This window comes from Octodon degus, unplaced genomic scaffold (assembly GCF_000260255.1).
Source record: "Octodon degus isolate 3935 unplaced genomic scaffold, OctDeg1.0 scaffold00137, whole genome shotgun sequence".
Classification (NCBI taxonomy): domain Eukaryota; kingdom Metazoa; phylum Chordata; class Mammalia; order Rodentia; family Octodontidae; genus Octodon; species Octodon degus.
This window is the reverse complement of record NW_004524713.1, coordinates 5829668-5843923: the sequence shown is the minus strand read 5'-3', so window position 1 is coordinate 5843923 and position 14256 is coordinate 5829668. Positions and strand designations below refer to the sequence as shown.

The 14256-nt window shown below is 37.6% G+C and overlaps 1 protein-coding gene across 6 annotated transcripts in view; it reads left to right on the top strand.

Moving 5' to 3' along the window:
* The window catches only part of LOC101571803 (complement C5-like), a 51961-nt gene that overhangs the window by 33523 nt on the left and 4182 nt on the right, over nucleotides 1-14256 (top strand). For all 6 annotated transcript variants that reach the window (XM_023701557.1, XM_023701556.1, XM_023701552.1 and 3 more), the window contains exons 15-16: nucleotides 10984-11074; nucleotides 12966-13039. In XM_023701557.1, coding sequence (XP_023557325.1) covers nucleotides 10984-11074; nucleotides 12966-13039 — 165 coding nt within the window. The remainder of the gene's footprint in view (nucleotides 1-10983; nucleotides 11075-12965; nucleotides 13040-14256) is intronic.

Below are 14256 nucleotides of genomic sequence, written 5' to 3'. Positions count from 1 at the left end.
ATACTCCATTGTATAAAAATACCACATCTTTTTCATCCATTCCTCAGATGATGGGCATCTTGGTTGTTTCCAAGATTTGGCTATCACAAATTGTGCTGCTATAAACATAGGTACACATATAGCACTATGATATGACGTTTTCAATTCCTCTGGAAAAATTCCCAGTAGCCGGATAGCTGGTTTGAATGGGGTTTCCAGTCCTAGTGTTTTAAGGAGTCTCCACACTGATTTCCATAATGGTTGGACCAGTCTACATTCCCACCAGCAGTGGAGAAGGGTTCCTTTTTCCCCACACCCTCTCCAACATTTGTTGTTGGTTGATTTGTTTATGATAGCCATTCTTTCTGGGGTGAGATGGTATCTCAGTGTTGTTTTAATTTGCATTTCACGATGGCTAGTGCTGTGGAGCATTTTTTCATATATTTATTCACTTCTTTAATTTCATCCTCTAAAAAGTGTATGTTCATCTCGGAAGCTCATTTCTGGACTGGGTCTTTAAATTTTGGGGCCCTAATGGTTTTTAGTTCTTTATAAATAATAGAGAGCAGACTTTTGAGTGCTTATTAGTCAAATTTTTTTTGAAATTTGTGGGTTATCTTTTCACTTTGTTGGTAATTTCTTTGACGTGCAAAAATTCCTTAATAAGAGGAGGTCCTAGTTGTTAATTCTTTCAAGTATTACCAGTGTAATTTGATTTTTGTTCATAAACTCTTTACCTACCCCTATGTCTTCAAGAGTTCCTCCTACTTTCTCTTCCAGGAGATTTAGTGTTTCTGTTTTAATGTTTAGATCTTTAATCCACTTTTACTTTAGCTTAGTGCATGGTGATAGTCCTGGGTCAAGTTATTAGTTTTTGGCATGCAGAAAGCCAGTTTTTCCAACACCATTTGTTAAAGAGGCTATCTTTCTTCCAATAAGTGTGTTTGGCCCCTTTGTCAAAGATAAGGTGGCTGAGTGTGTTTGTAGGGGCTTTAGCGTCTTCTAATCTATTCCACTGATCCTCAGGTCTATTTTGTTGCCAGTATCATGCTGATATTATCACAGTAGCTTTGTTTATAATTTCAAGTCAGGAATTGTAATGTCTCCTGCCTTGTCTTTGTTGCCCAGGATTGCTTTTGCTATTCTAGGTCTTTTCTGTTTCCAAATAAATTTTAGGAATGATTTCTCTAGCTCTGTGAGGTATGTTGGTGGTAGTTTGATAGGGATTGTATTAAATTGGTACAGTAATTTTAGGAGAATGGCCATTTTCTTAATGTTGGTTCTTCCTATCCAGGAGTAGGGAATCTCTTTCCATTTTCTGAAATCCAGTACAATCTCTTTTTTCAGAGTACTGTAATTTTCAGTGAATAGATCTTTGACTTCTCTATTAGATGAATTCCAAGGTATTTCATTTTCCGCAGTGCTGTTGTAAAAGGAATTGTTTCTCTAATTTCCCTCGCAGTGTGCTTGTTTTCTGTGTAGAGGAATGCTATTGCGTTTTGGGTATTGACTTTATAACCTGCTATGCTACTGAATTTGTGCATCAATTTTAATAGCGTCTTGGTGGGGTTTTTGGATCTTCCAAGTAGAGTATCATGTCATCTGCAAATAATGATAATTTAACTTCTTCTTTACCTATTCTTATTCCTTTTATGTCTCTCTCTTGTCTAATGGCTCTAGCTAATATTTCCAGAACTATATTAAATAGGAGGGGTGATAGAGGACATCCTTGTCTTGTACCAGATCTGAGAGTAAAAAAATTCAGTTTTCCCCCATTTAGAATTATGTTAGTTGTTGGATTGTCATAGATGGCTTTTTATCAGATTGAAGTAGAGGCCATCTATTTCAATTTTCTGTAGGACTTTGAACATGAATGAGTGTTGGACTTTGTCAAAAGCTTTTCCGGCATCAATGGAGATGATAATGTGGTTTTTAGATTTCACTCTATTGATATAGTGTATTACATTTATAGATTTTTGAATATTGCACCATCCTTGCATCCCTGGGATGAATCCTACCTGGTCATGGTGTATAATCTTCTTGATGATTTGCTGTATTCTGTTTGGAATCTTTAGTTGCATCTTTCTGTGGTTTTGGTATCAGTATAATGCTTGCCTTGAGGAATGATTTTGGGAGTACTGCATCCTTTTCAATTTCATTGAAGAATTTGAGGAGTATTGGGATTATATCTTCTGTAAATTTCTTGTAGAATTCAGCTGTGAATCCATCAGGGCCTGGGCTTTTCTTTGTCAGTAGTCTTTTTATTACCTTTCGTATTTCATTGACTGTTATTGGGTTATTGAGAGATGTTATATCTTCTTGATTCAGTTTTGGTAATTTGTACCTTTCTAGGAATTTGTAAATTTCTTCTGAGTCTTCTAATTTGTAAGAGTAAAGATTCTCAAAGTAGCTATTGACACTCTTCTGAGTTTCCACTGGGTCTGTGGTAGTTATACCCTTTTCATTCTTTATTGCTTGTATTTGAATTTTTTCTTTCCTCTTTTTGATGAGGTTAGCTAGGGGCTTATCAATTTTATGTAATCTTTTTTTTTAATTTTACGTAATCTTTCAAAGAAACAGCTGTTTGATTCATTAATTATTTGAACTGTTTTCTTCATCTCAATTGAATTAATTTCTGCTCTAATCTTTATGATTTCTTCCCATCTTTGGGCTCTGGGTTTGGCTTGTTCTTCCTTTTCTAGATATTGGAGGGGGAGTATTAGGGTGTTTATTTGTTCCCGTTCTGTTTTCCTAATGTGTGAATTCACAGCTATGAATTTCTCTCTGAGAACTGCTTTCATTGTATCCCATAATTTCCAGTGAGTTGTGCTTGAATTTTCATTGAATTGTAGATATTGTTGAATTTCTTGTTTAATTTCATCTGTAATTCATCAGCTGTTGAGTAGGGTGTTGTTTAATTTCCATGTATTTATGGGATTTTTCTGTTTTCTTGTCTCATTTATTTCTAGTTTCATTGCACTGTGGTCAGATACTATGCATGGGATAATTTCTGTTTTCTTGCATATACTTAAGCATGACCTATGGACCAGTATATGGTCTATTTTAGAAAATGATGTGTTTTCAGCTGTGTTTGGGTGGAACACTCTGTATATGTCCACCAAGTCCATTTGTATCAAGCTCTGGTTCAGTTCTGTTATTTCTTTGCTAGTTTTTTGTCTGGTTGGTCTATCTTTTTGGGATAAGGAGGTGTTAAGTTCTCCTGTTAAGATTGTGGCATTGGATATTAGATTTTTCATGTCCATTAAGATTTGCTTTATATAGTTGGGTGCTCCCGTGTTTGGTGCATACATATTTAAGAGTGTTCCCTCTTCCTCTTGAATTTTTCCCCTAACCAGTATATAGTGGCCTTTTATTTCACTTGATCATTGTTGGTTTGAAGTTGAGACTGTCTGAGAATAGGATTGCTATCTCTGCTTTTTTCTGAGTTGCTGGGGGCATGTAGTATTATTTTCTATTTTTTGACTTTCAGCCTATGAATTTCTTTTGGAGTTAAGTGTGTTTCTTGTATACAGCATATTGTTGGATTTTGTTTCCTAATCCACTGTGCCAGTCTATTTCTTTTAATTGGTAAATTGAGTCTGTTTACACTGATGGTTACAATTGAGAGGTATTGACTTATGATTGACATGTTATTTACCTGCTGTTGTTTACTCCTTTGTCTCCTGTGTTTAATTGCCCTATTTACTGGGTTCCTTCTGTTCTTATTCATGGAGTTCTGATCATTTTGGTCCCTCTCTAGAACATCTTTCAGTAGTCTGTGTAGGGTTGGCTTTGTCATCATGAAATTCTTTAGTTGTTCTTTGTCATGGAAGTATTTCATTTCTCCATCAAACTTGAAGGAGAGTTTTGCAGGTTGTAGTAGTCTGGGCTGGAATTTGTTTTCATAGAGGACTTGAAGTACTCTGCTCCATGTTCTTCTTGTCTTCATGGTCTGTGAAGAGAAGTTGGCCGTTACTCTGATGGGTTTTCCTTTGAATGTGATCTGTTTCTTTTCTCTAGTGACTTTCAGAATGTTTTTCTTGTGCTGTAGTTCTGGGATCTTGACTATTATATGTCTCGAAGGGTTTTTTTTTTTTTTTTCAAAGTTTTATTGATAAATCGGAGGGTTTTTTAATTGAGTTTTTTTAATTTGACATTCTTTATGCTTCAGTTACCTGAATGTCAGATTGTTTCCTCATATTTAGGAAATTTTCTGCTATTACTTCTGCCCATATTCTTTATATAAAACATTTGTTTTGACTCTTTTTCACTGATGCCTATTATTCTCACATTGTTCATCTTTGCATCATCTTGTAGGTGATGAATTATTTTTTTTTCCTGCATCTTAGTTGTTTTTAAGAGATCCTTTCTTACATTTTCACTAGCTGCACCAGTGTCTTCAAGATCTGAAACTCTATCTTCACTGTCACTCAAATGGTTTTGCAAGCTTGTGATTGAGATTTTAAGTTCCTCTATATCTCTTTGACTCTGTGTCATGTGGTCTATTTCTTTCCTATATTGCTCATTCAAGAAATCCATCATTTTTCTAATCTTTATTTTTTTAGCAATGTCTTCTTTAGAAGCAGTTATTAATTCTTTTACTACAGAGATTTTATTAGATTGGGTTTCCTCCATATGTTTCTGCATTTGATTTTTTACTTCAGACACTATTAATTCAGAGATTTCTTTTTATTTCAGAGATTAATTCTGATCTGAATTCCTCTATACCTTTCTGCTGTTGTTTCTTTACTTCAGAAGCTATTCATTCATACATTTCAGCTAAGCTAGTATCCTCTGCACTTGTTCTGGGTGAGTTCGAGGCCTGAGATTGCATTTTGCTCTTTCTCTTTGTCATTTCCTATAGCACTGACCTCTGACCTTTGATATAGAGCTTTGGTACAGTTATAATCTTAACACTTACTGAAATTAAGATGCTGATCTATTAAGTTTGGGTTTATCCCAGTTGTGCCTGGCTTGTGTCTAGCTGTTGTGCTCCACTGTTTCCTGTTGTAGCCCTTGGAAGTGAACCTGTTGTGCCTTTTTGGTGGGCTTGGGAGATGGGCTCTGGAGGGGTGGAGGGGGTCCCGAGGTTGTGGCAGAGGGTCTCACTCATGCAGTGTGCCTGGGTTTTGGTCTGGAGAGTTCCCTAGGGTGGGCGCAGAGGAACCGGAAGCTCTCCCACACACTCGCCAGGCCTGTTTCTGGGCTGGATCTGGGGGGCCCAAATGCTTTGCAGAAGTTCTCACTCACTTGGCCGCCTTGCGGGGGTGGGTGTGAGGTGGGGGGGGGGAGCTCCAGAGGTGTACCTAAGTTGCAGCAGAGATCTTACTCACACAGCATGCCTGAGTTTTGGTCTGGAGAGTTCTCAACTGTATACTTTTAAGAACTGAAATGTCAAAATAATAATTAATAAAAATAATAAATAAATAAGAACTGAAATATCATTCCTAATTTCATCACAACTCAGCCAACAAGAGGTATTACAAGTAAAAGAAATTCCATTAAGCATGTATGAAAGAGATTTCCTATAGCTCATTTTTACATAGCTTGGTACAAAAGAACGATGGATAAAATCTATTTAAAATGTGTTTAAATTGATCTACTTTTAAGACTATTCTTTGTTTTTTTTTTATATTCTATTTATGTTACTTGGCAGTGCAGAAATTAACTGAGAGGATAGCTATGAAAAATATTTCAGTTTTAGTTGAAATTGTACTCAAAAGTAGATTATTTATTAAAAAGATCTAATGATTTTTCTTATGTTTTTCCATGAACATATCAATGTCCTCAAAATCTGAAAAATAAAACATATTTTGAAACATAAAATTTATTTTAAACCTTCAATATATAAGTTATATTGAAGGTTTAAATTAAACTTTATATTTATTTCATATATAACTTATGAATGTATATATTCTCATGATTTAAAAAAATGAAAATAATTTAACTCACAGGTTGAATAAAAAAGCCAGTTTGGGAGGTATGCTTATTTTTACAATATTGGTTCTGCTTATCCAAAATCAGGGGAAAATCATTATTTCCATTATAGAGGTTTTTCACTTCTTTGGTTAAGTAAATTCCTAAGTATTTAGGGGTTTTTTTTATGCTACTGTGGGTAGTATTGTTTTCTCAGTTGATTTCTTATTATTGTTGTATGGAGGTACTTGATTTTTGTGTGTTGATTTTTTTTTTTTAAGATTTTTTTTTTTAATTTTATTTATTTGTGTGTGTGTGTGTGTGTGTGTGTGTGTGTGTGTGTGTGTGTGTGGCCAGCTCAGCCCACCAGGGGGCGGGGCTGGCTGGCATGTGGTGCTGGGGGATTGAACCATGGTCCCTGTGCTTTTTTGCTAAGCTTGTTCTAGGTAGGTGCTTTAGACCACTGAGCCATCTCACCAGCCCCTGTGTGTTGATTTTTGTAGCCTGCTACATTACTGAATTTGGGTATTAGTTTTAGAAGTCTTTAGGTAGAATTGTTTGGGCTTCTATTTAAAAGATTATGTCATATACAAAAAATAATGACTTCTTCTTTTCCTATATGTTTCACTTGTATTTCTTTCTCTTGCTTTATTTCTCTGGTTAATATTTCAAGCACTCTACTGTGTTGAGAAGTGGTAATAGTGAACATTCTGTGTTCCTGATTTTAGAAGGAAATCTTTTAGTTTTTTCCTCACTTAGTATGATGTTTCCAATTGGTTTGTAATATATAGCAGTTATTATGTTGAGTTAGAGTCCTGATGTATCTCTTCTTCAGGGATTTTATCATGAATTAATGCTGGATTCGGTTAATGGCCTTTTCTACATCCATTGAGATGATCCTGTGATTTCTGTCCTTATTTCTTGTATGTGATGTATTACGTTTGTTGAATGCATGTATTGAATCACCCTTGCCTCCATACGAGAAAGCCTTCTTGGTCATGATACACAATCTTTTTGATGTTTGTTGTATCCTGTTTGCCAGTACAATATCTTGTTGAGAATTTTTGCATTCATGATCATTAAAGAGATTAGCATGTAATTCTTTTCTTTTTATTAAGTTCTTTTCTAGTTTTGGAATAATGGTAACGCTAGCTTCCAGGAGTAATATTCAGAGTATTCCTTCCTTTTAATTTTATTAAAGAGTTTGAGGCATATTTGCATTTAATTTCATTGGCTGTTATTGGATTATTTGGGTTTTTATGTTTACTTGGTTCAGTTTCGGTCATTCATATGAGTCCTTCTATTTCTTCTGAATTCTCCAGTGTATTGGAGTACAGGCTCTCAAAGTAGTTACTAATATTCTTCTGGATTTGGCAGTGTTCATTGTGATTTTACCTCCTTCATTTCTAATTACCTTGATTTGGGTCTTTTATTTTTGCTAAGATTGGCTTTGTCTATTTTGTTAAATTTTTTGTTTTGAAGAGCCAGCTCTGTGGTTTATTGTTCATTTTAATTGTTTTTTTGTCTCACTTTATTGATTTCTGTCCTTTTTCTGTCATTTGTGCTATCTCCTGCTTTTTCATTAATGCAAATAAATCTTAAACTATTCTTCTTTGCCTCATGTAGCAGCTGCTGGATTTATTTCTCATGGTCCCTTGATATTTTTAAGAAATATTTCTTTTCATGATTGCTAACCACAAGCCTTTCTTCTATATCTGAGAACCTCTTGTATTGGCTTGTCCTGCTGTTGATATTTTCTTGTTTACCTTTTTCTTTTTTAAAGAGAATTCTCTTGGATATCTGCTTGAATCTGCCTCATGGATTCCATTTGTTTCCTATGCTGAACATTCATGGCATTTATAGTTTTCTTAAGCTCCTCTGTATTTGATCTATCTGTGCTCTAGAGTCACTAAGCATGGTTTCCAGTGCAGACACCATCTCTGCAGTTATCTGAGAAATTATTTTTAAGTCGATTTTTTTTTCTAGAGGCTCATTCAGTTAGTTTGTTGTTCCCATTTCAGAGATGCCAGGTGAGTGACTTTGAGACTGTCCTATCTTGTTGCCCCCGGGTTTGCTTTAGGTGACCTGGATGCCTGGGGTTGCATCTCATTTAAGTGTATTCTCATTTTTTCTTTTTTTAGTTTAATTCCTGGGAAGATGCTTATAAATTGCCTGTGGTGAGTTGCTTTATTGCTAGTATTTATAACGCTTTTGAAATGACTACTTCTCTGAGGTGACTTCCAGGTGTAGCTGGTTTCTGAATTTTGAGTCTGTTGCAAGATCTCATCTCTTCAGTTTGTTGGGGATGAGATGTTTCTTCCTGCTTGGCATTGTGCCACCGTATTTTCTATGATTGTTAGTCACTCTCAGTCTTGGAATACCAGAAAGAATAGCTTATTAGAACAATTATGTCACTTTGGGTAAAGTGATTCTATCAGAAAGAACAATAGCGTCACACAACCTAGAAAATGACAAACTGAGATAACCATTCATTTGCCACCTTTAATCTTATGAACGTAATTTGTGGTTACATGAGAAAATCCTTAGAAATACAAAGCAGAAAATTATATGAAGTATGTAAGTCCTTAATATGTCGATTTTACTCTCAGGTGTTAAAATTTAAAAGGGCTAGAGAGAAAATAGAGAAGTAGAAGAAGAGAAAGATGTTAGAAGTAAGGCTGGAGGACAAATGGAAATCACACTCACTTTGGGAAATGATGCAGAAGACAGGAGGGAAAGAGACAAAGGAAGAGCAGAACAGAACAGCACCACAAAGAGGTCAGAATCTTGTTTGTACTCATGAAAGCAAGATCAAACAATGAAGGAGAAAACAACAGCAACAAAAACAAACAAGGGAGAGAGAGAGACACAGACAGACAGACAGACAGACACAAAGACAGAGAGAGACAGAGGCAGAGAGAGACAGAGACACAGAGAAAAGAATCCACTTTTCACAAGTAGATGGTGCGTGGCGATGGAGTCCAGGTCTGTGTTGATTTATCGCAGCAAGCCAGCAGTTGCTTTTTGGTAGGGTTGCAGATAATCTCTGTGAGCCTGCATCTTTATTTGCCCCCAAGTTTAGTCTGTATAGGGCATCAGAAGCTGAGACCAGACCCTTTCAGCCTGTAGCAGTCCACACACTTTCCTCAGCGGGCCGGAACACAGCTGGGAGCTGTTAGAGGAAGCCAGCAGCTGCTCTGACTCCAGAGCTCAGCCAGCCCCTCTCCAAAGTGACAACAGTCAGCTGATTGCTGTCCCCCACAGTGACCAGAGCACTCACTCTCACTAGCACAATCTTTCACATCCACTGCTCCCTCCACGGCTGCGTCTCTCCATGGAGGCCTCTGTGGTTGCCAGCAGTCACTGGGTCCCCACAGGTTTGAACTGTTCCTCTCACACAGTGAGTGCCAACTCAAGGAGAAGGCTTTGCAACCTCCCTCCTTCTTCCTTGAAGTTTCTCTCTTCACTCTCCCCATGGGCTTCAGTTCTCACTTGAGATCCTTCCTGGGCCCAGGGGACCACCTTCCCTCCTCATCTTTCTCACATTGCTGTCTACATCCCAGTGTCTGGAAAGCGACTCTCAGAGAGGCTCTTTCTGCTTATTGCCGTGTCATCTCAGAGCTTCTCCCGGATAGCTTACTAATTCCAACTAATCTTAAATTAGTTTTCTTTAGGTCATCTTGCAGCTGTTGGCTCTATTTTTTTCTGTTTGGTATCTTTTCATGGACTCTAATTCTTTGCTAGTCATTCACGTTTTTGTCATTTAGCTTAGCTCCCCTAGGTTTTTATTACTGTTTTCTGTAAATTTGCGATGATTTCATTAATCAATGATCTGTTCAATTATATCTTCTTTGAGCCTGCCAAGAACTTTCCTGGCTGTTTCTTTGTCTCCTCTTTTATTACTATTTTGAATAATTCAGCCAGGAGGTTTTTAATTTTTTTTCCTTCTGATGCTCCATGGATCAGCTTTGGCAGAGTAGAGAATTTGGGGTGGCATTTTGTTGCCTTTATCTATTATTTTTTAAGATTTTGTTTTGTTCTATTTTGCTCTTTTTTTTTTTTTTTTCAGTACTGGGGATTGAACTCAGGACCTTGCACTTGCCAGGCTTATTCTACTGAGCTATCTCCCTGTCCCCACACTGAGGTTTTTGAGAGCTTATAGTAAAATAACTTTGCTGTTAGTATGAAAATCTTTTCAGTTAGTGCCTGCTTTTCAGTGATACATTCTTGGTGTGGCGAGCTATGGGCTCTTGCCTCTCTGCCAATATCTGGTCACCTCTGTTAACTTGGGGAGGATGTCGTGTAATTGGCACCCTGGAAAGGGACTGCGGTGTTTTTAATGACACAGAGGTAATCCAGATATTGGTTTACAGAGAAAACCTTTTAATAGCAACAACTATGCCCTTTGGTAATAGCAATAAAGTCAGCAACAATAACAGCTTCAAAGACAAACTGGATGTTAGCATACTATATGAACCAATAATGTACCACCTTTAACCTAGGAGATCAATATTTACAGTATAAATACTAAGACAAAACAAATATAGGCATACAGTAAATATTTACTAAATGTGACAAATACTTCAATGACCAATAGAAAAGAATTCAACAATAATAGCATATAGTGAACTATCCTAGATTGATAAAGCTCAGTTGTTATGCTAGTAAAGCTAGAGTGAGTGGAGAATGAAAGAATAAAGTTTTTCAACTTAAGCAATGAAAGATGAGGAGGAGTGAAAAATAAGTTTAAAGATTCTATTAAGAAATCAAAGGTTCATTACATCAGGTATATTACACTATAAATTATTGTAGTGGTACCAGGAATGAAAAATTAAGGAATTTTTAACTTTAAAAAGAAAAGAAGTAAAAGGAAAATAATAGAACTAAATAAAGATAGCAGACAAAGAACAAATAATGAAAAAAATGGATAAAAAAAAAGTAAGGTAAAAAAGAATGATAAAGAAAAAAAAAAAAGGAAAAAGGACATTCCTTCAAACCCCAAAAGTTTTTAATTAAAAGTTAAAACATCTTCCTTTACTACACTGTATGTTGTGTTTAACCTGTGTTTGTATTCTTCTAACAATTTAGGAATGCCACAATATCCCCTACCGAGAGTCCAAATTCCAGCTAGCACTGCTTCAGAAAACTGGTTATGGGGAGTGCATCATGTTTCCAAAAGGTATTTATTTCAAGGCTTTCATCTTTATTTTCTTTGAGAAAATTTTGAAAAATATTTAAGCATGATGAGCATTCGGCCTATTGCTCTTCCAAGATCTTATCTGACATGTAAGGACAGGACTGGCATTTGATCAAAATTAATTTTATTGGGTTGCTTTTTTCCCCCTATCCAAAGCACTACAGAATAAAGGACTACAGAAGAATGTGATCCAACTTACCTTGAATTTCAAGTAAGCATGTAGTTGGGAGAGAGCTCCTTTTCAAAAACTTCTCTGTACAGATGTACACTCCCATTTAGGCATGCATTTTCCATGGTATCTTCCAATATGATAAATGAAAAGAGGTGACATTTCCCTCATACAATAAACACACGCTATAAAACACAGACAGCCCCTGAGGCTCGGGGATGATTGGTTTTTTTCCAGTCAGCACACCTTGCATTATGTCCCTCATAGTTCTTTATGTTCCGTGACTCTGTATTTCTCCACTTTTCTACTCCAGTTCATGTTCCAAGCTCAGCTACCTAAGTGATTATATTGGAATTCAATTCTTTTTTTTTTTTTTAATCTTTTTGAGACAGGGTCTCATTATACAGTTCAGGCTGGCCTAGAGTTCACTTTGTAGTCCATCCTGGTCTCAAACTTGCAACCATCTTCCGGCCTCAGCCTCTGGAATCTCATTCTGATCATCCTATTTCCCCATCTAAAATGACTCCATAAGGGCTAGCGAGATAGCTCAGCGGACTAAGCACCTGCTTTGGCAAGCAGAAGGACCAGGGTTCGATCCCCGGTCTAGCATTCTGTGCTGGCCCCGCCCCTGGAGCATGCTGAACATGTGACAGAGTCTGGGCGCGCTGGTAATCCCAGTGCTGGGGAGGCCAAAAACAGGAGAATCACCATGAGTCCAAGCTGCGTAGAGAGACCCTGTACCAAATACATAAAGATGAAAAAATAAATAAGTAAATAAAATGACTCCATGTCCTGCCCAGTGAAGTCGATGTAGATGAAGAGGTCTCATCTAGCAGCTCCAGCTTCATCTCCCAGCCGCCCTGCCTCTGCCCCTGTTGTAACTCTCGCAGCACTCACAATCCTCACAGCATTTATACTTTTTCTGGAAATGCCTTTTTAGCTCCACCCTCCTCACAAACCGTACTTTGCATTTATCAACCTCATTCAGACAGCAGGTTCTTCAACGAGCGGCCCCCAAAGAACAACACACATAACTTTTCTGCTTTCATACTATAATTTCTACATGCTTCTGTTGAGGCACATACTAACCTTTACGATTACTTGTGTACATGCTTCTCTCTTCCCCAGTAACTTTGTGGAAGGGATACCACGTGCTATTTATACTATTTGGTTTTAGTTTCATCTTGTACATGTTAGACAATCAGGAAGTGCCCATGGGACACATAACTAACTAATGGGCTTCTCATTTGTGAAAATTCTGTTTATTTCACCTTTTTTTGCACACACTATTTTTCTTGTTAGGGCTCACTGAATATAATTCAGTACTTAGCTGACAGTTCATGATGTAGTCTTTTGAAATCCTGACCATGGAGTAGATTGATGAACACGAAATATAAAACATGGGGGATGTATGAGGTCAGACCATATGTATCTATTGGTATTCAAATATTTTTATCTATAGAATTAGCAATTTCATGGACTTAATTTCATACAGTGTGTAGGCAGTTGTGAGTGTGTAAAATTTTTTTATCATCCTCTGATCTAAGTTTTCTCTGCCTCACCCTACTCAGAGTCTCTGATTGAAGTCTGTTTTCTTGTGCTTTCCTTCAAGACCCCATATCTGACAGCCACAAGTATTCTGATGACAGAATATTTTGTTCCGAATTAGTTAAGACTTGCTCATCTGTGAAATATATCTTCCAGGCATCAGATGGAGTTGGTGCTACCTGATCTCCCAACCACTTGGGAGATTCAAGGAGTTGGCATATCAGACAAAGGTAAGAAGCTGATCTGATACACTAGCTTGAATCTGGAAATAGTGTGTTCATTGTAATAGATCTATCATTTTATTGACAGTTCACTTGGAATGTTAGGGGCACATATTTGATGCTCTCATGGTAATCTAGGTTAAAAATGACATCCGTGTCTTCGAACTTTTTTTTTTTTTTTTTTTTTTTTTTTGCCAGCTCAATCCAGGTGTGGCATGTAGGGCCAGGGATCGAAATGCAGTCCCCTGAGGCTGCCTAAGCTTGCCTGAGCAGGTACTTTAGATCGCTGAGCTATCTCACTGACCCCTCTTTGAACATTTTAAAAAATCATTTATTTATTTGGTACGGGATCTCGCTCTGCAGCACAGACTCATAGTGATCTTCCTGTCTCAGCCTCCCCAGTGCTGGGATTATAGGTGTGCACCACCATGCCCAGTTTTGGTGACTGGCACATCTCTCTCAGTGTTCCAGGGACAGCACAGCATGCGGTACTGGGGATCAAACCCAGGTTCTTGCACTTGGCAGGCAAGTGCTTAGACCGCTGAGCTAGCTCCCCAGCCCTAAACATTTTTTTATTCAATGGTTTCACATTCCAGATCTTAGTGAGCAACAATTATGAACCAGAGTATCATTTTTAAAGAATATGAGCTGGGGAGATAGCTCAGTGGTCTAGATGCCTGCCTGCCTGCCAAGTGCAAGGACCTGGGTTCGACCCTTGGACCCACATGCTGTGCTGGCCTGGAACCAGGCATGGTGGCACACACCTGGAATCCCAGACGTAGGGAGGCTGAAACAGGAGGATCACCATGAGTCCAAGCTGCATAACAAGACCCTGTACCAAATAAATAATTAAATAATAATAATAAAGAACAAAATGAATTGCCATTTCAGTGCACCCCAGGGGCAGGGCCAGCATGGCAGGCCAGAGATCAAACCCCCAGTCCCTGTGCCTGCTTGCAGACACTTTATTTATTTATTTATTTTTTTTTTTCGGAACTGGGGATTGAACTCAGGCCCTTGCGCTTACCAGGCAAGTGCTTATTCTACTGAGCTATCTCCCCAGCCCCTATATTGCAGACACTTTAGTCCACTGAAATATTTGGCCAGTTCTCAAAAAATAATTTAAAAATATATCAAAATTGGAGCTGGGGAGATGGTTCAGTAGAATGAGCACTTCCCTGGCAAGCACAAGGATCTGAGTTCAATCCCTGGTTCCACAAAAAAAA